We start from the raw sequence: 26,248 nt of genomic DNA, 5'->3' as shown, positions 1-26,248 counted from the left end.
CTTTCCTTTTTTCACAGTAGTATCTATATGTACTTGAGTATAAGAGTGTGTTATCAGGTCCCTATTATGCATGGGATTGGAGTGGTGGTGGTGCCATGTGTTTGTGCCTCTCGTATTCTGCATGTGTCTCTATAACCATATTCAGCTTTTGGTACTGCCATTTATGTGTGTGTGTGTGTGTGTGTACGTGCACATACTATCACCATATCATATCTAGTACTATCCTGTGTATCTGTAAGGACATGTGTGTGTGTGTGTGTGTGTATGAGTGTAGCTGTATCATTTCTTTAGTATTTCCCAATATGAATCCATCAGCAACACGAGAAGGATAACGCCCAAGTTCCATCCAAGTTTACAGTAGCAACAGAGTTTACAGTATATCTGATCCCTGTTCGCTTTACTTGCAACAATGATAAATTGAAGTTTCTCCAAATGTTTATAAAAACAATGAGGCATCACTCAAGCCTTAGAATCATGAGTTTGAGTAGTCTTTAATCATGCACAAGTATCTGTTACCAGGTGAATGATTTACTTGATTACAAGAGAATCCAAAATACCTCGTACTATCACATTTTGACAAAAAAGGGCTCAGATATTCTAAGTATTAACAACCCTAACCACTGACTGAATAATAGTAAACTAGTCATCACAAAGTTATAATAAAGTGTTGACTTATTTTGGTATTAATAATTATTCAAGGTAGGACAGTCATTCAACTCTAAAAAGAACAAAAAAAGTAAATTCAATTAGGTAATAGAGTATGGCTACTACTGGGGATTCTCATGACTGGAAATTTCAAGGAATTTGAGTATTTCATTTGGTTAATTGTATATTAATATTAATACAAAAAATTATTCAAAATGGGTAAAAGAATGTTGCTATAATTTTAGTACCTTTGAAGCTAAGCAGTATCAACATTACATATTGATGGAGTTTAGTAACTGAAAAAATTTTCATTGGTTTTGTAGTCAATTCTGACAGCTTGATATTCGTGTCATTAGTAAATTCTGTTCTAATTAAAACTGAACAGCTAGTTTTGTATATATTTTCATAGATTTAGTAATATTAAATAGAAATGATGCACTACAGAGACAGAAGTCCTTGCAATATCAAATCACTTGAAAAGATTCCTACAAATGGCTACCAGCACAAAAAAAATCACACTTCTTACGGATCAATAAACAATAGGTTTCTTATTTAACCTTTTGGAGATGGAACCTCATTTGGAGTTTCAGTGCCAAAAAGATGGAGCCCTTTTCAGAAGCCCTACAGAGGGCATGCACTTATTTTTCAAAAAATAATTATAAAAAATAAAGTAATTACTTTACATATATAAAACTATAGATATTCTTGTAGGAAATTGAATGAACTAATACAATCTTCTTTGTCATTCGACTTTTCAACTGATAGATTGACCCTATCATCTCCTAAGGGTTAATAATCAACAAAAATCTGCTACTAAAAATATTTATTAGAAACTACAGCTCTCTACAGTCAAAGAAGAGAGAATTTTACTGTAGATGCCTTGAATAGAATGTTTGCAATTGCTAAAGAAAATTGATGTTAATAATTAGATATAACAAACAAAATAAATGAAGAAATGGAACAACCCAGTTAGGGAGATATATGAAACAATTGTCATAATACCTTATATGAAACAATTGTCATAATTCCTTAATAAACACATTACAGATAAAAATCACTTGATAAATGTACAACACTGAAGCCAGCTTCGTAACAATTCCAAAAGACCAACTTATTTGAACAAAACCTTGGCAGTAACCGACATTTCATCTTGTAGAACTAAATCCAACTGCTGTTAAATTTTGACAGTAGTCAATAATTTAGGCATTACTCTTTAGTATCTGTTCAAGGAAAAGTAACTCTCCAGGGATACTATTCAGTGCTCCAAACATTGTTCATAGTAGCACTGAATTCAAAAACACAGAATATTTAAGTAGATAGGATATCCATAAGATTAGAATTACTCCTTACCATTCCTCATCAAACAGACAAAATTAACATTACAACAGAGTGGAATGGAGAATTATTCAGTTACATCTAATGCAAACAAGATGACAAAATAATGGAATGAAAAACTCAGTTACTTTAATGAATATTAAATCCCTATATTTGACAGCTTTAAACATGCAATCACTTTACAGCTTAATGTTTCATTTTCAACATCATTCAATATTAATAAAGTCCAAATTGTATTATCCTTAATTCTCTGATGATGACAAAATCACGCCCTAATTAGGCTTTCTCTGAGAAATCAATATTTCTTGGGTGTGAGGAAGAGGAAGGAACAAAATCAGGTTCAATATCAAGGAATGACATTGTAAAGATTCCAGTGATTGAAATATGTTTGTACTACACATCTTAACTGAACTTGGAATAGGAAAGTATGGTACAGTCTCAACAAGTCATTTATCTCAAATTCTTCGAAGTGAGGAACCATTACCATCATCATCTTAATGTATCACTATAGAGCTTCCTAGAAGAGAGACATGCACAGTTTGACCATGCAAAAACCCACTGTTTGCTTGATCATTTTCATGTCAAAATATATTTTTCCAAGGAAAATAATATATCATTTGAAAGTTCTGGATGTGAACTTTCTTCTTATATAGTTTTGATCAAAATCTGACACACATCATGCCAGGTTCCCTCAATCATACATATATATATGTAAATTTTATTGTTAATTTTCACTTAGAAGAGAACATATTTTCTACAAGATTTTTGTACCATAAGAAAAAGAATTTCTCGAAAATGCAATAAGGCCATTTCCAAATCTGGCAATGAGATATCAAAAAAGCATAAAGTCAATAAAACCTGGCTGTTTGTATAAGATTAACATATAAAATTAATAATAATTTTTCAAAACGTTTTTTCATAAAATGCTTCCCCACTTCATTTCCAAGGCCATAGTGAAAAATAATTAGAAGAATCTCCATTGAAACAGAGAAAATTCAACTTATGTTGGCATCCTGATCCAACACACCATCATTTATAGCCATGTCTAGTAGTCCATTAAAATTTAATTGAAATGGTATCAAGGCCCAAATCTCAGGATTTATTTGGTTCTATATATACTACAAATGAGCCAAAACTCAAGTCCCTGTGGCTTGTACTTTTGGATTTAGTTAAGACTGAAAACATTGCAAACTTGACTGTTTGTTATATGCAACAGAATAGGCTTTACATAAATATTTATTAAAACATTGCCAAAAAGAAGTTTCATTTTCAAAAACTTGAAAAAAAAAAGCAACTGCTATCCCATGGACACTATTAATTTGTGTAATTTGATCATCCCCACAGTTTCATAGATGACATCACAAATATGGCCAATTATTTATTTAGGCCAATTAGGCAAGATTTCAACCAATTAGCTGGCCATTCAATACTCTCTTTTACTTGTTTCAGTCATTTGACTACAGCCATGCTGGAGCACCGCCTTTAGTTGAGCAAATCGACCCCAGGACTTATTCTTTGTAAGCCTAGTACTTATTCTATCGGTCTCTTTTGCCGAACTGCTAAGTCACGGGGACATAAACACACCAGCATTGGTTGTCAAGCGATGTTGGGGGGACAAACACAGACACACAAACACATATATATATACATATATATGACGGGCTTCTTTCAGTTTCCATCTACCAAATCCACTCACATGGCTTTGGTCGGCCCGAGGCTATAGAAGACACTTGCCCAGGATGCCACGCAGTGGGACTGAACCCGGAACTATGTGGTTGGTAAGCAAGCTACTTACCACACAGCCACTCTTGCGCCTATTGTCATATTTCCTAAAATATTCATCTAAATTTCACAAATGAGGTATCAAAATGTTTCTTTTGAATGCCCTCCATTCTTTAGAATGTTGTCCCATATGCGATTCACAGTGCTTTACCAGATCAGTTTGTTTGTCGGAGGAAGTTACCTGACAGTAGAAGCCAGATGTAAATATTTTCAAAAATTCATAGTGAGGGGCTATTTTCCATACATGCATGGGCCAGTAGTAATTTGTTGAAATAGATTTTCTGTGGTTGTGTGCCCTTTCTGTCACTAACCCTCACCTGTTTCCAAGCAAGGTAACTGAGACATGTTTTCCACAGAAAACTGGGAACAAACCATATTACTTGTATGACAGCGACACTTGTCAAGGAAACCTCACATGAGATCAAGACAAGGACACGCATATTCACTCTTATACAATGAGCTTTTTTCAGTTCTTGTCTGCTAAATCCACCCACAAAACTTTGGTCCATCTAGGGCAATATTAGAACCTACTTGTCTAAGATTCCATGCAGTGGAACTGAACTCAAAATCACATGGTTGGGAAACAAGCTCCTAAACAATATAGCCATGCCCATAGTTACACAGCCAAATATATGTATAAATAAGCATGCACACACATATTAGGGTATAGACATGTCTGTTAATAAGTTCCCTTCAGAACACAGTTAAGGATTCAGTCCCACTGTGTAGACACCATTGGCTAGTATTCTCCAATCCCTTGTTAGGGAAATTTGGGAGATGGAAACTGGAAGAAGCCCATCATATAAGTGTGAGTGTGTACACATATATGTATGTATATGTATGAGCACACATTCCTCTTGTCTGGATAAGAGTCTGCTGATTGTAATCAAGGGACCAACATTCATACAAATGGTGTCATTTGTTTGCAGTTCATCACAAAAGCATGTCTAAGATGTTCATTGTTCAACGGAAACAGGGAATTTTCCCCTTGCTTGTAAAAAGATGAGGCTGGTGTCAGGAAGAGCAACCAGCCATAGAAGATTCTGCCTCTATGCAGTCTTTTCTAATCCATGCAAGCATAAAAATGTAGAGGTGATATATATATATATATGCACATTAATATATATATATATATATATATATATATATATATATATATATATATATATTTAATGCACAATATATGGATTTATATAATTGGTGGTAATCACAAAAAAAGCTCCTTTAGTGAACTGGGCAATAAACCTCACAGTAAACCAATATGTAGGAATGTGATGTAGAGTTCTGTGCTGTTGAATGTACAATAGTACTATGCAATTCATAACATACACACTAGTGTAGGCATGCAAAATACATACTAAAATAATTTTTGCATGATGTTGGCTGTGAAATGGCTATCATCCTATGGATATCAATATATTCATCTCATACCTCCTTATTTGTTTCATATTCTGTATATTTATATTATTATCATCATCATTTTAATGTTCACTTTCCATGCTGGCATGGGTTGGACAGTTTGACAGGAGCTGGCTAGGCAGAAGACTGTCCTCACTGTCAGTTTTGGCATAGTTTTTTATGGCTGGATACCCGTCCTAACACCAATCCCTCTGCAGAGTGGACTGAATGCTTTTTATGTGGCACCAACACAGGTGAAGTAAGTTTTGGCATAGTTTTTTTTTTACAGTTGGATGATACTCATCCAAATATCAACTATTTTACAGTGTGGACTGGATGCTTTTTACACAGCACCAACACTGGCAGGGTCACTAAGTAACTTGTAAGACAAAGATCCTTTGAGAGGGGATGGGGCATTGGAAGAGGTGATCATGTGCCAGAGAGACAGAAACAGGTGTCATGCTGTAGAGGAGATGCATGGTTACCTGGTGTGTGTGTGTGTGTGAGAGAGAGAGAGAGACAGAGAGGAAGACAGTAAGAGAAAGAAGGAAAGTGGAAAAGAGTAAGAGTGCAAGAAAGCAGGAGAGAGATGGTGGCAAAGTGCCAGGGCATGCTCACAAAGAACTGGGATCAGACTATAAATGGGAGAGATAAGTGGTGGCAAAGTGGAAGGGCATACCCTGAAGATATGGGGTCAAAATATAAATGGTAGGGTATTGCCAAGGTGCATGAATAGGAAGTAGAGACTTCACATGAATGCAAAGAGTGTGGGGGTTGGGTATGTAGTGACTGGTAATACCTGGGAATATAGAGGTGGTGAGGGACAACAAGATAGTAATGATACAGTGAGTAGGACAGTGAGGACAGGATTGGGGAGCAAGAGGTAACCATCAGCATAGTGCATAAAAGAGGAAATGTGAGGAAGAGGAGAGATGTAATTTGGTTTGTTGGGATAGGGGGCAAAAAACGTTTTATTGTTGTTACATCTGGGGTAGAACCCACATACATACATCATTGGGAATACATATGTATATATAATTCAGCCAAACTTTTATGGAATATACAGGGATTTGTTATTTATAAATATAGCACCCTACTTACCTCTATGTTAACTAAACTGTTCTCACTTGATGTTTCTACGCCACTGGAAGATGGAGGTCTGTCGACTGATTTGGTGGGACTTAGACTATGCTCACTGTCACTGTTAACTGGAGTTCGACCTCCACTACCCATAGATTTACTATCTGTCACAGAACGACATGGGGACAGTTCTTTGATAGTACCTGTTGATGATGTTGAAGAACTAGATTCATCATTGTGCCAAGAATATCCATTTGTACTCCTTGACATCTCCCTTCCAGATAATTCTTTAGAATGTTGTCCCATATGCGACTCACAGTGCTTTACCTGATCAGTTTGTTTGTCGGAGGAAGTTACCTGACAATTGTTGATACTTGATGTTAGTAGGCCAATTGCTACTTCATGAACAACTTCCCCATCTGTGGTGTCTTTCTCTTCAACAGATTTGGAAGCTGAATCAATGACAGGGCGCCGTTTTATAGTACCAGTATCCTCTGAGCTGGCATAAAGCTCTTCTTCGGAATTGGATGAACTTGATCCAGCTCTTCTGTTTTGTAATCCAAATATGCCATCTTTTGGTGTATTTCCAGGTGATGAGAGCCGCGTTAATGATCCATTGGTTTTTATTTTATTCATGGAACTTCGGAAGTCAGTTTTATCTTTTTTGTCATTAGCAGTTAATAAATCCAAATTTATTTCTAAAAGTGAAGGTGGCTTGATATTTCTTGTGGTTGGCTGTGGAGGTTGTGAGGTGCTGTGAGTAGAAAATAATGGATTGCTGTTTGAAAACTGTGAAGTTGCATTATTGTTTGAAGAAAACTTGTTTACTTGGAATGGAAATGGATTTTGGTTGATATCTCCAGAGTTTTGTTTCTCCCGTTCAAGTTCCTGTTCATACTCAGCACACATGCTTAGAATTTCCTCCAACCGTTGCCTCTCAAGAACCTCTTGTGCTTGTTCCCTTTTGCGCTGTTCCACAATTTCTCTATGACGAATGGTCAAATCCTGTTGACTAGACGTCAGTTCATTGAAATCAAAATCCATTCCTTCGAATGTGTTACGTTTTTCTTCTTCTGCTGTCGTGTTTCCATTCATCATTGAAGAATTGTTTGGTACAGGCTGAGTCCCATTTCTCAGAACTGATGTTGTGGCACTGACGGTGATGCTATTATTGTCTGTAGGTTTACTATATGATGGGCTAATAAAGGAGATGGAAGGAGATGGTGTTGAAACTGAATTTGAAGATGGGTCCCGAGTGGAGGATGAGGTATCAGAAGAAATGCTGCTAACACTTGTCAGAGATGATGAACTATTTGAACTACAAGTGCTAGACACTCGGTCAGTTGTGTTGTGAACAAGACTAGCTGCTACTCTTGTTGTTTGTGTATCACGGAGAAATAATTTCTCTCCTATATGGAGCTGATTACCAACACGAATTTCAGGAGTTCTAGGAGAATCAGCTTTAGCGTTGCTATTTGAAGACTTCGGCTTTCCTTTGGAAATTAGTTCAAATTTAGAGACTTTGTTTAAGAAATCCTCCTGTTCTAAACTGTCACGATAGCTGTCTTTGTTGACAATCTTTGGGAGCTGAGGACGACTGCGTGCAGTTGGACGGTTTTCTGTGCTACATTTAGTTGTTGGTGTTGTTGGAGAGGGTAATTTCACCTGAGCTTCAGTAATCATTTTCATATACTCGGGGCTTTGTTCGAGTTCTGAAAAAATAAAAGTGAAAAAGGGGTTTTCATTAATTAAACTGTTTATGTTTAGTTTTGATAAAAATAGACATTCATAATTATCAGATGATAAAAAGAAAAGGTTAAAAGATATTTAGGTAATGAGTTTGTTTGTAATGAAAAACTGGAATAAAAACATGTGAATTCCTTTGAGAGAAAGTTTATTTCAAAATGGACAAAGGGGACTGTCCTTAAGTCTTGTTGCTGACCTGACAACATCTCTGACCTGGCAACAAATGAATGAACAGGAACAGTGAAAGGCAGAGAATACCCTGTAGTCTTTTTAACTTGACTGTCTCTCTAGGGTAGAAAGGTTATGCAGTCATAGAAGCTATGCACAATACAGAACATTCAGGGGAAACATAAGTCTCTAAACCAACGTAGCATACTAGCATAATCTAACCTATAGCAGTATGGTAAAGTGGGTACAAAATTATGGTGGTAATGATGATGATAGTGGTGAAGATAATGGGTAGGTTAAAGAGGAAGCCATTGCTGATAATGATAAAATAAGGCCATTTGGAAACTATCAGAAAATAAAATTGTAAGACAAATACAAGAACGGTCAGGTAAATAATAATGCCAATTCTCATTGCTATATGTAGATAGACAGAGAGCTAGAGTGACAGATAGACAAACAGAAAGGTAGACAGATAAATAGGTAGGTAGATAGACAAATGGGTAGATAGGCAGACAGATAGTTAAATACAGAGATAGACAGACAGACAGGTAGACAAGCAGACTGATAGATTGATAGATACACAAATAGTCAAACAGATAGAGAGGCAAGAAGATAGTTACATAGATAGCAAAATAAATACTTAGTTCATTAAATAGAAAGGTAGTTATTTATACAATTACATAAATAGACAGAGAGATAAATAGAAAGGTAGTTAAATATATAGTTTGATAGACAAACAAGTATGTAGATAGTAAGTATGTAAGTAGCAATATATTGTTATAGAAATGTCCTCTAAAATTAAATCAAGGAATGTTTTGAAAAACTTCTATAAAACCAATTTTTAGTTTATTTCTTTGTTACTGGAATGTTTAAGGATGGAAACTAAAGACTAAAGAATATGAACAAGAATTAACCACAACAACAATAAATGATGATTAAATAGAATAGGAAGAGATTAGGTGAAGAGAAAAATGGGTGTGGTGAAGTAAAAATTCTGACAAGGTAAAAATACAAGAGAAATAGTCTGGAAGATTTTGTGAAATAGGAGTTGGCAGAAGTAAGGGAAGTGAATAATAAGACCAAAAATATAACACATTTGAAACAAATTACAGAATGAAAGGAGGGAAGGAGGTAAAAATAACATTAATAACAATAATGTTAATAACAACAACAACAGCAGCAGCAGATAATCATGGAAATAATGAAGAACAGATGAGAGTGGAAACATCCTGTAGAAAATAAAATGAGGGTTCTTTCTCAGCTAGTGTGGTTTACAGTAATTAGTAATAGGTGACCAAGTGACTGGTAGATGGCAGCAGTTTATATTAAGGAAGTAAAGAAAACAAACTTCAGAAATAATATTACAATATGATGTGTGGGGGTGGGCAGGGAGAACCTAGTGATTGTGAAAATTATCAGAGATGCTGTTGCTGCACACATAGACATACATATGTATAAACACACACACACACACACACAGTGGGGAGGGGTTGTGGTGAAAAGCTGAGTAAATGGTAAAGCAAAATGTAATTTAATTACTTTCAGAATAAATAAAATTAATAAGCAGATAAGGTTAGAAAGAACCCAGTGGGTTCAATTATAAGAAGACAGCTTGATAGGTTTTATGGTTTTGACAGGAGCTAGTAAGCCAGGGGACTGTACCAAGCTCTGTTTGGCATGAATTTTATGGCTAGATGCCTTTCCTAGCACCAACTACTTTACAGAGTGAGCTGGGTACTTTTCATGTCAGTGATGAGGTGATTGGCTGGTTTTTTGAAGTTCATGTTGCTTACACACATACACTTGTGCACATGCACCTACACATCCAAATCTTAAGTGTAAATTCATCAGAGGAACGGTATCAGTATTGCAAAATTGCAACTTAGTTGCACCATGTCATGTTGATTCTAGTTGAGAATTATGTTAAAGGTATACATGTCAGTGGAATATTCAGCCACTTAGCATACTAATTCAATGAGTAGGGCTTTCCATTCACTGAACAACTGAATGCTTATACATCAAAACTGACAGGAGAATCCATCATTATATATTGTGTTTTTGGAATTGTTTGGATAATAATACCATACTATATTCTGGTGCCTAAACTTAAGTGCCACATTCAATTTTGAATCTAAATTTTATATATATATATATATATATATAATCATTTTAATGTCTGTTTACCATGCAGGTATGGTTTGGATGATTTGATGGGAGCTGGTAAGGTCAGGGTGGGGGTATACAAGGCTCCATTGTCTGTTTTGGCACGTTTTTATACCCCACCCCCAATAATATAACCATTTCATACCACTATTTCTATACTGCCTAAATGAGATCCACCCATCACTCTTCCACTTATATTTACCATCAAGCACTCCCACCCCCATCTTTATATCCATTTCTCACTCTCCCCTCATACTTTTGCAACCTTACCCACACATGCTGATTTTCCTACCTCCATGCTTACCACCCAATTTTACCCCACTTTGTGACACCACTCCAGTTGCCCACTTACGTAAAATGTGAGGTTGCCATGGATCTCTTCAACAACAGTAAACTTGTTCCTGCTCCTTTCGCAAACTTTCACCCATCAACACCTCACATAAAATGACGTTCCTCTCTCTTATCCCCCACCCCTAATCAATAGTGTCAGAGATGAAAAAGCACCTAAATTATTTAAAGTGATTAGCATTAGAAAGGGTATCTAACCATAGAAACCATATTTAAACTGAGACATTGTCAGAAGATCCATTGTCAAAGGGTCCAAACCATGCCAACATAGAAAACAGATATAAAAATGATGATATATCTACACACACTCACACACTTTACATTACACATTTACTCAGCTTAGCTGTTAACCAACATGTTGAACATAGAAAATGATTAAGGAATCTATGTTTTGTGATTCTCTAAACACCAAACAATAGAAATAACAACAGTAATACTAATAATACAAAGCAGGATGGTTAAGCTAAGTATAAAGTAAATCCAGGTTTATTGTAAGACCCAGCAATAATCTGAGGTGGATTTCAAACTGACAGTAGTAAAGATTTAAGATAATAACAGTCATCTCTATCAGAATCACAATCTCAGTAGATTCCAAAGACAACAAAGACAGCAAGAGGGAATGTCCAGGTATATGATGTTTTGTAACGCCTATCTGTAGTTAATAGCCAAAAGACATAATTAAGAGATAGCCATTTGTGATATTTACATTATTAATGATACCTATCTACCCCAGTCGCCATCAGCACACTAAAACTTAATGTTTGTAAAAGGAAATAGACAGGGACTGAGAGAGGAATGTGGTGGTAGACAGGTAAAAAGACAAAGAGAGAAACACATATACACACACAGATGAACAATTAGGAAGGTAGATAAATAGACAGGTAAATAGATAAGTAGACAGAATGGAATATTTTAATAGAACCTGAAAACTCAAGTTTGCTGTTTGTAACAAAGCAAATCATGATATATAACCTGAGTTACAAACCTACCTGACACTAGATTTAAAAACTAGGTAACACAATATTTTAAAAACTATTTTTATCCTATAATCACAGGTTTGTGTTTTCTGAAGAAATAGATGTTTGATGTCAGCATAAAAATGGAGATGAACAAGAAATAGAGGGAGTATGTCTCCAACAATTAACAAAGTCATTTTCTGATGAAGAACAAGAATGGACCATTTAGCATAAAGTATTAATTAGTAACATCAGGGAAGGAGGAGTTGGATGAACTAAAAAACAAAAGACAATCTATAGAACAAAAGTATAGGATTTGGAAGACGCACTGGCCAGTTCAAAGTACAAGGTGAAACGGAGGAGGAAGAGATAATGACCTGCAACATAGAAGACAAGTAGAGTTTCTACAAGTCCACCTGCAGCAAGACAGACCAACTCTATGGATGGAATAAGGTTCCAGCCAGATGGAAGATGACATAGTGATGGTATGGTACTAAAAGCCTGAAACTGGCCTGAAAAAATTGAAAGACAGTGGGGAGCAAGCAACAATAATAAGTAGTGAGAGAGAAAGATGTTCAGGCAGACTTTAGCAAGGAGAGAAGCTAAAAGTAAGAGGTTTACCAATGTCGATAGCTTCTTTTACCTAGGTCACCTAATCAGAAGTAGAATGGGCATTCCCGAAGAAAAGTAGTTAAATTAAGATAATAACCATCATTATCAACATTTAATGTTTATGTTCCCTGAAGGCAGGGATACTTTGGATAGATCCAACAGGTCTGTGAACTGTATTATGCTTCAGTATCTGTTTTGGCATAGTTTTGAAGGCTGGAGGTCTGTCTTAATGCCAGCTCTAAGAATGAGGTGCAAAAAAAATTATTTTTATAAGTGAAGAGCAGATTGTATGATATTTGTGTATGAAGTGGGATGCTGCATGATAGCAAAACATGGGAACTGAATGCAGAGGAAATGCAGAGGCTGGAGGGAAATGAGGCAAGCATGCCCTGTTATATGTGTAATGTTAGTGTGCATGAATGGAACATAAATGAGCTAAGTGAAAAACTGGTATAAAAGGAAAATGATGTAGTGTGAAAGAGAGACTGTGCTGATATGAACAGGTGATGCATAAGAAGGGTGGCAGTCGGATTAAGAAGTACTGAGTAAAATGGATGGAACCTGTTAAAGCAGAAGACCAAGGAAGTTAAGTGGTGAGAAGCTGTAGCAAAGAACACCTATCCGACCCACATATGCATATGGCTGGATGGAAATATAAAGATCATTGGTATATTATGTATCAAAAATGACAGTAGTTGAACTTTTGTTTTTTTTACTTTACTTAAAGTTTTCCATATTTTCATAAGAGTTCCTTGCAGTTTGTCAAACAAAAATATGAAAAAATTATGAAAATGTGTTTTTAATATAGAATATTTAAAAGAGAAGCTCTTTCTTCTTTTCCTTTCATATATATATTATATATACCCACACACATCAATAAGAATTATTTTCCTCCCTTCCCCACTAATTGTTTCAGCTTACAGCCATCTCCAAGGTAATTGTTTGTTCTCCCTACAGGATATTCCATTTACTCTATCACATTTGTACTGACTCATTTCTTTCATTTTTATTTAAAATTTTGGAGGAGACATTTCCTTTTATGTTGTCTAAGCAGAATTTAGAACTAGCTTCATATCAAGAGCTGTTTGTGTGTGTTTTTATATGGGTAGTCCAAGGGGAGCTTGTAAGTCAAGAAAAAAGCACACCTAGACACAGTACCAAGAAATACAGTAATTAATATATTTTTAATATGATATCATAAATTTGCATGAAACTGTTTTGTGACATTGCTTGACTGAACAAACTTCTTAAATGATAATAATGCACTGAGGGTAGTGAGCTAACAGAATTGTTAGCACACTGGCAAAATGCTTAGAGGCATTTCATCCATCTTTACATCCCAAGTTCAAATTCTGCCGAGATCCACTTTGCCTTTCATCCTGTTGGGGAGACAAATTAAGTATCAGTTGAGCACTGGGGGGGGGGGGGGGGGGTCTAACCCTTTCCTTGAAATTACTTGCCTTGTGCCAAAATTTGAAACCAATTTATAATAACGCATTAATATACGTGAGTGTGTGTGTGTATCCTTGTCTTGATATCAAGTGATATCCTAGAAGTAATGTCCTCCATTTCCAGTAATCTATGAAGCATATCTGGCCATAGAGAAATACTATCTTACTTGGAAATAGAAGGTTGGTGACAGGAAGGGCATCTAGAAATAGAAAATCTGCCTTAATAAAGTTCATCTGACCTATGCAAACATGAAAAAGTGGATGTCAGAGGAATGATTACACACATACACACAAATATATTCATTCATTCAGTGTTTAATGTTTTTCTATGTTAGATAAAATTTGTTGAATCAGATTTTCTATAGCTTGATGCTCTTCCAGCCACCCATTCTTGTAAGGTATTTTTTAAAAATACTTTTTCATTTCACTGATCCCTACATATCAAAAGCTGAAACTATGGGACATTTGCTTAAGAGAATGTAAACAATGACAAATGTTTATTTACCTCAGAAAATATTAACAAGGAAATAAAGAACAACACAATGTGCACATGCGTGGGTGCACGCACACACACACACACACACACACACAATGATCTTCTCATGTTCCATTTCCCAGTTATAACCTCAAGGAAATGGTCAACCAGAAACTAAAGTTGAAAACACTTGTACGAGCTGCCATGCAGAAGGATTGAACCCAAAACCACACAGACAAGCCTGTCTCACACACACACACACACACACACACACACACACACACACACACACACACACACACACACACACACACACACACACACACACAAGGTCTAAATAACGATCTGTACACATTCCTTAATTTATATCTTGTCTTGTATATCACTCTGTGTAAAAGACCAGTTTAACTGGGAATGCAGCCATGGATTGACAACATAAAATGGATGAACTATAATGGAGCCTGCCATAAGCATGTGTGAAGTTCTTTACTAATCCTCAAAAAATTTGTTAGCCTGGTGCATTTGTATTAACAAAGTGCTTACGAAGTATTTTGCCCAGATCACTAATCTCTCATTATTGAAAACTCTTTATATATCTGGTTTCCATACAGTTTCCATTTACCAATTCTATTCACAAGCTATTGGTTGACTCAAGGCTGAAGCAGAAGACACTCAAGACACCATGCAGACAGATAGAAGTTGAGACCACTTATGCACATACATATACATGCAAGTGAGTGAACAAACTAAACAGACTAACATCCAACATCTTTGGTTTGAGTTATATATATCTAATAACAGTTTGACTCAGCTCCACATTATTTAAAGTTTCATGGATGCAGGACATATACACTTCATTAGATGTTCCAGACAAAATGGAGAGAATTTAAAAGGAATTTTAAATGACTCCTAGGTATATAGGTCTCTGTTAGTTATTTCAGATCACATGATTGCTTTTGCTCTCTCCATCTTTAATTGTTTATTTGTTTACAGGTAGAACACTACAGAAATCAGAACATAATGTTTAGCATGGAACTTGGTGTTGGGGTAGAATATGAGTGATGAAAGGAAGACAAATGAGTGATGAATAGAGCACCTGAGTGAAAGTGGAAGGCCAGATGTAGGAAACAGAGGTCACTATAGTAGTAGTAGAAGATACAGAGAGAGAAAACAACACATCTGTGGGTCAGGTGTTAGAGTGTTTTGACACATGACTGACAAATCAGTTGAAGGGCTTTGTTCTGGATATAATATAGGACATCTGCAGGTATGTACAGCAGCAACACTGTCCCAAAAGAGGTAGCAGTACTCCATTGTAGGTTTCACCTCATCTTTGTAGGGTTTTAACAGTTACTAGGGGCTGAAATATTTTCTGGCTCTGAAGATCCAGTGGTTGTGGCCTTCCTCAGACGTTTTTGCTATGTTGAGAACATGAAATCACTTGGAGACACTATGAGATAGAATTTGCAGTGATTCAGAGGATTCAGGTGACCTAACGAAGATCCATGTGATTGTAAAGTGAACTTCTTAACCTGATGGTCAGGTCTGAACTCACATTGGTTGTATCCTATGTACTGTAGTGTTGCTGGTAGAACTTGGATTATGAAGAAGGGATGCATTTAGGCTGTCAGGAAACAAATTTCTTGCAGATCAGTGTATGGTTGGTGACTAATGTAGGGTTGGTGATTAATGTACAATTGTGATTAAGGTATGATTGGTGGTTAAAGTAGGGTTGTTGACTAGCAAGGATGTGTAGAAGTGTAACAAAGGATGGATGCCTGTAATACCTCATTCAAGATAATACAGATTGTTGTCATATTATTTTACAATAAGTAAACCTAACAAGTTGTGAGCTTCTACTTCAAAGTTGCCTTGTTTGGTGAGCTTCTTTACAAGACATAGTCACCTATAACAAGTAACTAGTACATATTAGTTATCCATCACTTAAATAGTTGAGATATTTTGACTAACTAGAAAGTCTCAATCCTTTCAAGCTCTAGTATTATTGACATTAAGTATAACCTATTTCATTACATGATACAGCTAACCTGGTTGTACACTTCTAGTGGTACAACTGACTGATTTTCATCCAGAAGAGAAAATTGTTCAATCTGAAACTATTTTTTGCATCAAATCATCCAGCCATAAAAGCACTGCTAACAAACATCAGGAAATGGATATAAAATCAGCCAACCACCAAACCATGGCTAACACTAATAAACATCAGGAAATGGCTGTAAAAATATTCAAAATATTATCTGAAAAAATCCTATCATTATTATGTCTAATTGGTAAATGATAAATACAGGAGTTAAAGAAACTAGTCTTTAGTTCTATTTTTTGCCTTTTTTTAAGAACTAGAATTAACTTAGAACTTATTTGATATATCCAGATGCAAACAATACAAACATGCAATAGAGCCCAGTCATGGTGACAGCGGAGAGCAGATAATTTCAATAACAGTAATTTACTATGTCACAAACTGATTCGTTCAATTCTAGATAGCGTGTGTGCATGCATGCACACACACATACACACACTATCATTGTTTTAATGTTCGCTTTTTCATGCATGAGTCAGATGGAATTTGTAGAAACATATTTTCTATGGTTGGATGCCTTTCCTGTTGTCAACCCTCACCTATTTTCAAGTAAGCTAATATTTTCCCTGGTCTGGATATGTTTCCACAGAAAACTAGAAATGAATGACACTGCTAGTATGAAACTGGCACTCACTTGTAACTATTATGTAATGTCTAGACAAGGACACACACACACACACATAGACCTGACAGGCATCTTTCAGTTTCCATTTAGCAAATCCACTTGGTTTTGGTCCACCTGGGGCCATAACAGAAAATGCTTGACCAACGTGCCATGCAGTGACACTGAACCCCCAAACCATGTGGCTGGGAAGTGAACTTTCTGAATCACTGTGTTTCAACAGGATACCTGTGTTTCAACAAGATCACTGTGTGGTTCAGAGAACAGATGTCTAATCTAGATAATTCTGCATAAAAAAGATATATGATCTTGAGAAAGAACTACTATCTCTGGCAAAAATATAGACAAAAATTCTCAGAGGAAGACATCATGACAGACAATACTCTGAATTTTTCCATCTTGATAAATAAGATATTTATTTGATTTCCAATAGATGAACATACAACATATGTTTCCTTAATACTCATTACGTAACTGATATTTAAAGAAAAAAAATATTTGAAGTTATTGACAGAAATTAATAGAGGCAAAGAGATGAAGATTTTGTTAATTTTTTAAGGGAATAGAATTTGGTTGCTGTTGATATGAAATGACAGCAAAAAGTCAGAAAAGGAATTATTGTTTAAATTTGGAATGGAAATAAAAGAATAAACATTTTCCAATGAATACTACAGCTAAAATATTTTCAGGTTCAATTCTTTGAACAGTTCAAGCATAGCTGTATAGTTAACAAGTCTGCTCCCAACTATATGATTTTGAGTTTGGCCCCACAGCATAGAATCAGAATCATTGGCAAGTATCTTTTACTATAGCCCTGCATCAACCAAAGCATTCTAACTGGGTTTGGAAGATAGAAACTGAAAGAAGCCCATTGTGTGTGAGTGTGTGTACATATCATATATATATATATATATATATGGAAACATTTTGAACTTTGAAGTGGATGTATGAACAGAAATATACCTAGCATCGGAAGTGAACCAGGCTCCAAGGAACTGGAAGAAATAATGGCTAAAATTGTCTAACTTTTATTACAGATTTACTAATATTTATACAAGGTGACAAATATTTTTCAATTCAATTGAAATATATGCAGTAGCAATCAGGGTATAGATCCAAATAAATGGGAAAAGAAAACTTCAATATGACATGAATCAACAATACATGTTGTTTGCAGAAGTTTGGTTTGCGATTTTTGAGTAAATCAGTTCTAGACAAACAAACATGCACTCCCAAATATGTAGAGAGATTACACAGTCTAACTACATCAGTAACTAGCTATTCTACTGAATTTTAATAGACAAACATATAGATTTTTCTTGAATGTTCCAACATATATTAACATATGTTCTATCGTAAATAATGATGCTTTATAAAAACAAATATCAGAAAACAGAGAAAAAAAACAGGAATTAGTTTTTAAATACTTAAAGTGAGACTGTTTAAATGAAAGTAAATGGGCTGTTACTTTATATTTTTGCTGATTGAGAGTAGTGTGCCAGACTAAGAATCTCCTAATAGATCTCAGTTCTCATGTTCTAAGACTTCAAGAAATCACAGGCCAACTTTGATCTCTGTTTCTCAAGAGTTGATAAAAATAATTTGACAAAAATAAGAACAAAATCTCTCCTCTCACTCCAAGAATAATTTGCCATATGCCGTGAGCAACAGAAATCTTTGTGCCCTTTCACTGTGGAAGTTCAGAACAAGATAAAGGGCAGATAAATTAAACAGGAATCCTACTTAAGCCCTTACCTTTTGTTCTTCCATAACCTTTTTCAATTTGAAAAGGTTACTCCTGATTAAATGTTTACTGGGGCTTTTTATAACTACCAGAGGAATGAATTCTGTGCTTCACTCTCTTTAGTCTTGTTAGAAGCACCATAATCTCATTACTGGTAGTAGTAATTAGCTGTCTTTCCAGTAGCTAAATACATAAATTTAATATTAGTGATCAGACACAAATACATACAGCCCTAACTAACCTGGTTAATTAATTTAAACTATTATATATGCATATATGTGTGTGTGTGTGTGTGTGTGTTAAGAGAGAGAGAGAGAGAGAGAGAGAGAAACACAAAGAAAATAACTAGTATATACATGTAAATATTAAATAAAAGTCAGAACTCTATAATGTTAAATCCTGTACCCTATGTGCACCAAGTAGGGATCTGATTCACAATAGAAACATCACAAAGTCAGTGAACATGTGTATGTATATATATATATATATATATATATATATATGTATACACACACATATACGATGCGCTTCTTTCAGTTCCTACTTACAAAGCTTTGGTTGGCATGAGGATATAGTAGAAGACACATGCTTAAGATGTCGCATAATGGGACTGAACCTGAAGCCATATAGTTAGGAAGCAAACTTTACATTACACGGCCTCTTCTGCACAATCAGGGATAAGACACCTGACGATGACTGACAATGAAACCGATTGAAATATAGTATTGATGTAAAAACTGATAAAAGTTTTATCTCTAAAAGTGAAAGATGATAATGCAGACAAGGGCAATATATTTATAATCACCATGTAATTAAGACATAATACAGTCAGGGAAGTTTATTAACACAAAGAGCTAATTAACACTAATATCCAACATAATAAGCATTGAAGACCTACCAAAGAAGAGATGAGAACTAAACCAAAGAAATATAAAATAAGTCTTCAAATATTTATCTTGACAATATGAAGGTGGGCTGAAAAGTTCATTAGCTGACAATGAAGGAGTGATGTTAGAGCTGTGAAATCTTGCATGCATTAATTTCAACTCTTATTAATATCTGCATGGTTTCTTTCCAGGTAAACTGGCATTTCACTATTCAAAGAAGTCTTCAAAAATAACTAGTAGTGATTCCTCTTGAAAATGGATAAAATTTGGCATCCTCATGTTATCAAGTACCTGCAGAAAAAGGGTTTAGCCCCCCCAAGGACTTTCATGCTGACATGGTTGCTATATTAAAGGGTAATACTCCAGTTTTATCAGCAGTGCAAAAGGGGGAAGCTGAAGGGAGAGTTTGGAAATGATCCAACAACTAGACATCCTGACATTGATTGTGTTCACCACATGTTGATGGATGACAAGCGATTGACTATAAATCAAATAACCAATGCTATTTGCGTTTCCCATGAGAGAGTTAAGAATATTCCACACAATGAACTTGGCATGATGATGCTTTCTGCTTGGTGGGTGCCATGTCTGCCACATCTTCTGACACCTGATCAAAAGCACTCTGAGCTTGTCACATCATGAAAAAATCTGACATTGTTTTAGGCAGATCCAGCAGGTTTGCTTCAATGTTTACTAACCCAGGATGAGTGTTGGGTTCATCACTTTGAGCTACAGACAAAAAGACAATCCATGCAGTGGAAACACCCCTCCTCACCTGCTCCAAAGAAGGCCAAGATTGTTTTATCAGCAGGGAAGGTAATGACCTCAATTTTTTGGAATGCAAAAGGCATTGTGTTTATTGATTATTTTCAAAAGGGCCGCAACATCAAGGAAAAGTACTATGCCATCTTGCTGAGACAATCACAAAGGGCTATCAAGACTGTGTGACTGTGGCTTTGAACTGGTTGATCACACTCCCTGTTCTGATTTGGCCCCATCTGACTATCACCTGTTCTCCAACATGAAAAAAAATACTTGTCTGGGAACCAATATCACAGTGATAATGATGCCATATTTGCTATTGACTTCTTTGACCAACAGAATGAAAGTTTTTTCACTAACAGGATCCAAGCACAGCAAAAGTGTGTGGGCCGCAAGAGAGACAATGTTGAAAAAATAAGCCTCATTTAGTAACATTCAATAAGAGTATTTTGGTCAGTCTGTGATATACCAGCTGACTCTGGTATATCAAGTAGCTCTATATTTGTAAGAAATAATTTGAAAGAAAGGATAGACGGTCCTTATAAGAGCAGTATTCATATCAGAATTGGTTAAGACTATTCTTTCTGCTGGTGTCATGCTACATTGAAGATTAAAGAGAGAGAGAAAGTGAGGTGAGGAGAGAAAATAGAGAAGGGTGAAGAGAAAGAGAGAGATGTCATAGATATATAATGCAAATAATGTTTTTCCAAAAAATCAAAGCTACATAACTTTTGATTTGATAACATAAATACAATTTGCATCTGCCATTCCTAAACTCACTAGACCCAGAGATCCATGAAGTATGAGTGACCTCCCTCTTCCAATCACACACAACCATACTATCAAATTTTATAATTGTTGGTGGTCAAAAACAAATAACATCTTTATTATGAACACACACACCCATGAAAAATACAAGCGTGATAAACATTCATTTAATTGTGACATACTGCATTGTGAGGGGTTAATTCAATAAAATATGTTCTTTGTAATCATTTATAAATAAAATAATAAACACATTCAGACAGTAAGATCTCTCTCTCTCTCTCTCTCTCTCTCTCTCTCTCTCTCTCTCTCTCTCTACTCTATCATACACACACACATATTGTTGACATTATAAGAATTTTATAAACTTTTGAGAAAATGAAAATTGTTTTTGGAATCTTGGATCTTGAGGCACATCAAATAAAGCAATGAGTAATAACATGTAAATAATGCTTTTGGATTTCGACCCATAATTTATTTGCTATTCTTTATAGCTTTATGTGATGTGCCTCAAGATCCAATGTTCCAAAAAAGACACACATACACACGGAGCTATATGAAAAGCTTAACTATTAATGTATATTTCAACTGATTATTCACCAAACTAAATAAACTGTCAGTATTTCTATGAAATGCAGATATAGTCAGAGTAGCACAGCAGTTAAATAATTTTGGGGTTTACACCAGAGAGACAGAAAACCAGCTTTTGAGATATACTGCTAGTTAAATAAATGTGTGTGTGTATGTATACCACTACATCACCACTGCTGTCATCATCATTATATGTACAGAGACATATACACTCACATAATTACTGTGTATATATGCGTGTGTGTGTGTGTGTGTGTGTGTGTGTGTGTATCTATCTATCTAATGTGTGAGTGTGTGTGTATGGTGTGTGTGGGGGGGCAACAGTTCTTTTTCTTGTGGAAAACACAACAGTGCCTTGATTGTATCCTTTTTCATATCTTCACATGAGTTCCTTTTTGTATGTTTGGGAGAGTAAAGTTTCTAAATATATCACCAATGTTTCCAGACATTCACATTCACCACTTCAGGATGAGGTAATGTTAGAATGTGTTGCTGTGTCTTTATAGAAGGCAAGGCCAATGTGATTGGTGTAGACATTACTACCACAATTTGAATTTTGACTGTTAGATTTACATGTCATCGGCCAGCTGCTCAATAAGGAAACTCTCATTTCTTACTACAATGAAAGACAATCCATCTCAGCACATATTTATGAAACAGTAAACATACACAAACAAAAACAACACCCTCAAAGCCATAATTCTCAAATTGATTCACCAACAAACAAGATTCCTAAATAAGTAAACAATTAAGCTGAGAAAGATATAGAATACAGTCAACCAAAGAGTTCCTACACATCTGAGAAATCAGTAAACTTGGCAACATTTCCACCTTAAAAATAGAAAGGCTGCTTCCTAATGTTCCGGTAGTCTAAAACTTATTTGAATGACATGATTTTCCATCCTATAGCCCCATACATTTTGAATGAGGATATGGAATAGATGGGATTCTTTCAGTTTTAAGCTGTTGTATTTGGTCTTAAGCCAGAAAGGAGACTGTAGAAACTTTAGCTTCATGCAATGACTCTTAGACCAAGGATTTTCATAGCTTTTAATGCCAGTCCCTTCCACCAAGGCCCTAATTTTTAGAACAATATGCACATAAATAAGAACTTCCAGTCCAAGAGCTATCAAATGTTTAGTATAATCAGTTGTTTTTATGTCAGAGATCTGTTAAAACCACTGGGGGAGAAATCTGTACATACTTTGATATTTGTCTATCCTAAGGTACTACATATATCACATATATAGCTTCTAAAATAGTAAGTCTATTTGATACCATATTTATTAGGGAATACACTAATTATATATTTTAATCAATTTTGAAAATAATGGGAGAAAATCAATGTTTAGAACATAATTTTACAAATAATTATGATGGAAGGTTTTTAATATAATTATGAACACTTCAGAAAGGGTAAACTTCTATACAGAATCAAAGTTGGTATCAGGTGGGTTGATATTACAGTATCTATGGGATATATTTTTTCTTTTACTTTTGTTTTTATACAACAACTTCTCAAGACAAAACTGTGCTAAAAGTGTGTGAAGTCAGTTATAATTAGGTGTTGGTATACAGGGTTATCTTCCCATAACCTTGAAATTTTGGGTGGTTGGTGTTAGTCTCAATCACAGTCATTGGGTGGGAGTCAAATTATTTCATCAGTGAAGCTGAAATTCTTTCAGACTCAAAACAGTGGATAGCATTAAATGCATGGCACCTTTAGGCATGAGGAAACATTCCTACTTACCAAAACAATTAATGGTGTGCGTGTGTGTGTGCTTGCGCACGCGTGTGTGTAAACAAAACAGATGCACAAAAGGAAATCAAATATGCAGGACAGTGAATATCTGGATATACAAGGGAGATGGATTAAGTGGACATAGAAAACAAATGGACTAACTGGATACACTTGACAAATGAATTAATGGATCAATGGGATATAGTGAACACAACTGGATATACAAATTGTGTGGATTAACTAGATATAGAGGATTAACTGTACAGCAGGACATATGGATTTATTGCTGAATATAGAAGACATGGAACGTGTTATGAGATGTGATATTCAGAAGACATGAAATATACAACAGCTGAACATTAGAGAATTTGTATGAAATAAATGTGGAGAATCCAGGAAGTGCAGAAGGGGTTGACATAGGAAATACATGAAATATGGGGGAAGGGGACTTATATGAGAGAAATATGAAATACATGATATATAATAACTGGACTGGATATAGTTCAATATATGTAAAGATGAATATTTAATTATGTAAACTACATTAAGCATCTACCTACATAGAGGTATATGAATTTTGAATAGCTTGGGTGCATAACATGAAGGATGGACAAACAAATATTGCTAGACATATAGAAATTCCATGAAGAGTAGACATAAAGATGCTATATAAAGGGTGAGTGTTGCACACATGCTATATAAGGAATGAACATACAAACATTACAGGAGAGCAGGAGATTCAGAAATTATATAAAAACTGGATATACAGAGGTTGTTCTATGAAATTTAGTCATTAATAAAAACAGTAATATATAAAGGCTTGTCACATAGAGGTAGATAATAACTTAATACTTGGACATTACATAATGTCTGGCTAGTCAGGAATAAAATTGGAATTAACAGTAAAGAATTTTACCTGAATAAAGAGCTGAAAATCTTGGATGAATCCATGAAATAAAATAACTTGAGTTTAGAATATTGTGAATAACAATGAGATTGTTTCCAATGTTGGTATAGATTATTGTGGGTAATGTGGAGTAACCTCTGATTAGTTCAGCAGCTACTCCTCAAACACTAAGGAGCAGCAATAATAGTTAGAGATGTCTGGAGGGTCAGGCATCTTCTTCATGTGTTTAGCATTTTGACAGAGAAGCAACAGATAACTTCCTTTTTATTATGGGGGAGGGACTAAGTTTTAAGAATCATGGTTCCTATTTCAAAGGTAGTATGAAAGATTTAGCTGCTACAGAGAGTTGTCTTAGAATTACTGGTGTTTGTTGTGAATGGTAGTGGGAACTGTGTTATCTGACGATCATTAATATATATTAATGACATCTAATATAGGATAAAATTTTCAAAAAATTTTATCAGTGGCCAGCATATTAAAAAATACCTTTTAAGGTGAAAAATTATAAATAAGTTTATAAGTTGTATATATTAATGATATATATATACATCAGTGTATATATGCGCTGTTGCTTGTTTATAAGAGATGTTGATGACAGCAGCACCAGGGAAAATTATAAGGGAACCTGGAAGAAGCACTTTTACCAAAATAAATAAAAACATGTTTTCTCTCTCTCTCTCTCTCTCCCCCTCCCTCTCTCTCTCTCCTTATCACACAACAAAATATTGCTTTATCTCACTGTACCCAACGCAATGTCCTGGGACCAGGTGTGTTAGGGACCAGAGGGCAGCCACCCCAGTTATCACATAAAGTCAAGAGATAGCCATCTTTGAAGCAGACCAGATGTTGCCAGTATAGTGGGGTGGGTTAGAGGCAGGGAAGAGTAGATATAAAAAGAAAGTAGGAGGTAAAAATAAATGTCTCCTTCAAGCCATGCCTACACACTCCCCAACCATGCCTGTTCCCCTAAACTACTTTCACTAGCCCTCTCCTCCCACCTCTTATACAGGGCTTGCTACCTACCTCTTTATGCACCATTCACACTCACAGATTTAGACAAGTTACAGACCCACCACCATCACCATAGCCATACCACAACATAAATAAAGTTACTGGTCATGATGGTGGTGGTGGTGGTAGAGAGACAGAGAGAAAGACAGGAAGGTAGGAGATAAGGTGACTGAGACAGAGAGAAAATGGAAGGGGTGGCAGACATAAAAAAAAAAAAACAAGTTGAAATCAGAGCAGAGACAAGTGTATGCAGTGGGGAAGAGAGATGGGAGGGACACCAAAGGTGAGGGGGGAGCTGATGGTAGTGAGGAAGGGAAGTGGGGGGGGAGTATTGTTAAAGTAGAAAAGTGAAATTCATTCATTCATTGAACATATGGAAAGTTACAGGAGGTAAAAGGGAGAAAAATGGTAAAATTATGAGGAAGAGGGGCAGTGAAGGGAGGAGAATAGAATTGACTTGCTGGAGTTAAAGGGACCCATGCGCCCATGTGTGTGTGTATGTGCATGTATGTGTGTGTGTGTGTGTGTGAGAGAGAGAGACAGAGAGAGACAGAGACAAACAGACAGACAGATATTTATTGGTTTCACAATATGTGATATTGCAAGTAACTTCATCATCATCATCATCATCATCTAATCACCATCCTTTCTTATGCGACCATAGCATCTCTTTAGCATATAACACATCACAGCAATAAAACAAAGGGGGAAAACCTAGAGTGTGGTATGTTTCCTGTGTACACGAATTACCATAATCCAGTCTGTTTCTAACAATCTCTAACAATCAACAGGACTGGGGCTTTTGGCTAAAAAAAATTTCAACAAGACATAGTGCTCCATCAGAGAATCTTGGCACCAAAGAGGAAATCTTTTAGTTACTAGGACTTGCCTTAAATACCAAATAAGTCACTTGTAACTAATTCACTTGTCTTTCTTTTGTTTAGATTTGTGAATTCTA

The 26,248-nt window shown here is 35.6% G+C and overlaps 1 protein-coding gene across 29 annotated transcripts in view; it reads right to left on the bottom strand.

Moving 5' to 3' along the window:
* The window catches only part of LOC106869304 (pleckstrin homology-like domain family B member 2), a 458,421-nt gene that overhangs the window by 158,718 nt on the left and 273,455 nt on the right, over positions 1-26,248 (bottom strand). For all 29 annotated transcript variants that reach the window (XM_089352366.1, XM_089352371.1, XM_089352379.1 and 26 more), the window contains one exon: positions 6,262-7,952. In XM_089352366.1, the coding sequence (XP_089208492.1) occupies positions 6,262-7,952 (1,691 nt within the window). The remainder of the gene's footprint in view (positions 1-6,261; positions 7,953-26,248) is intronic.

This window comes from Octopus bimaculoides, chromosome 5 (genome assembly GCF_046866305.1).
Source record: "Octopus bimaculoides isolate indiv1 chromosome 5, ASM4686630v1, whole genome shotgun sequence".
NCBI lineage: Eukaryota > Metazoa > Mollusca > Cephalopoda > Octopoda > Octopodidae > Octopus > Octopus bimaculoides.
Note: the sequence above shows the minus strand (reverse complement) of the source record. Positions and strands in the feature narration are given on the sequence as shown.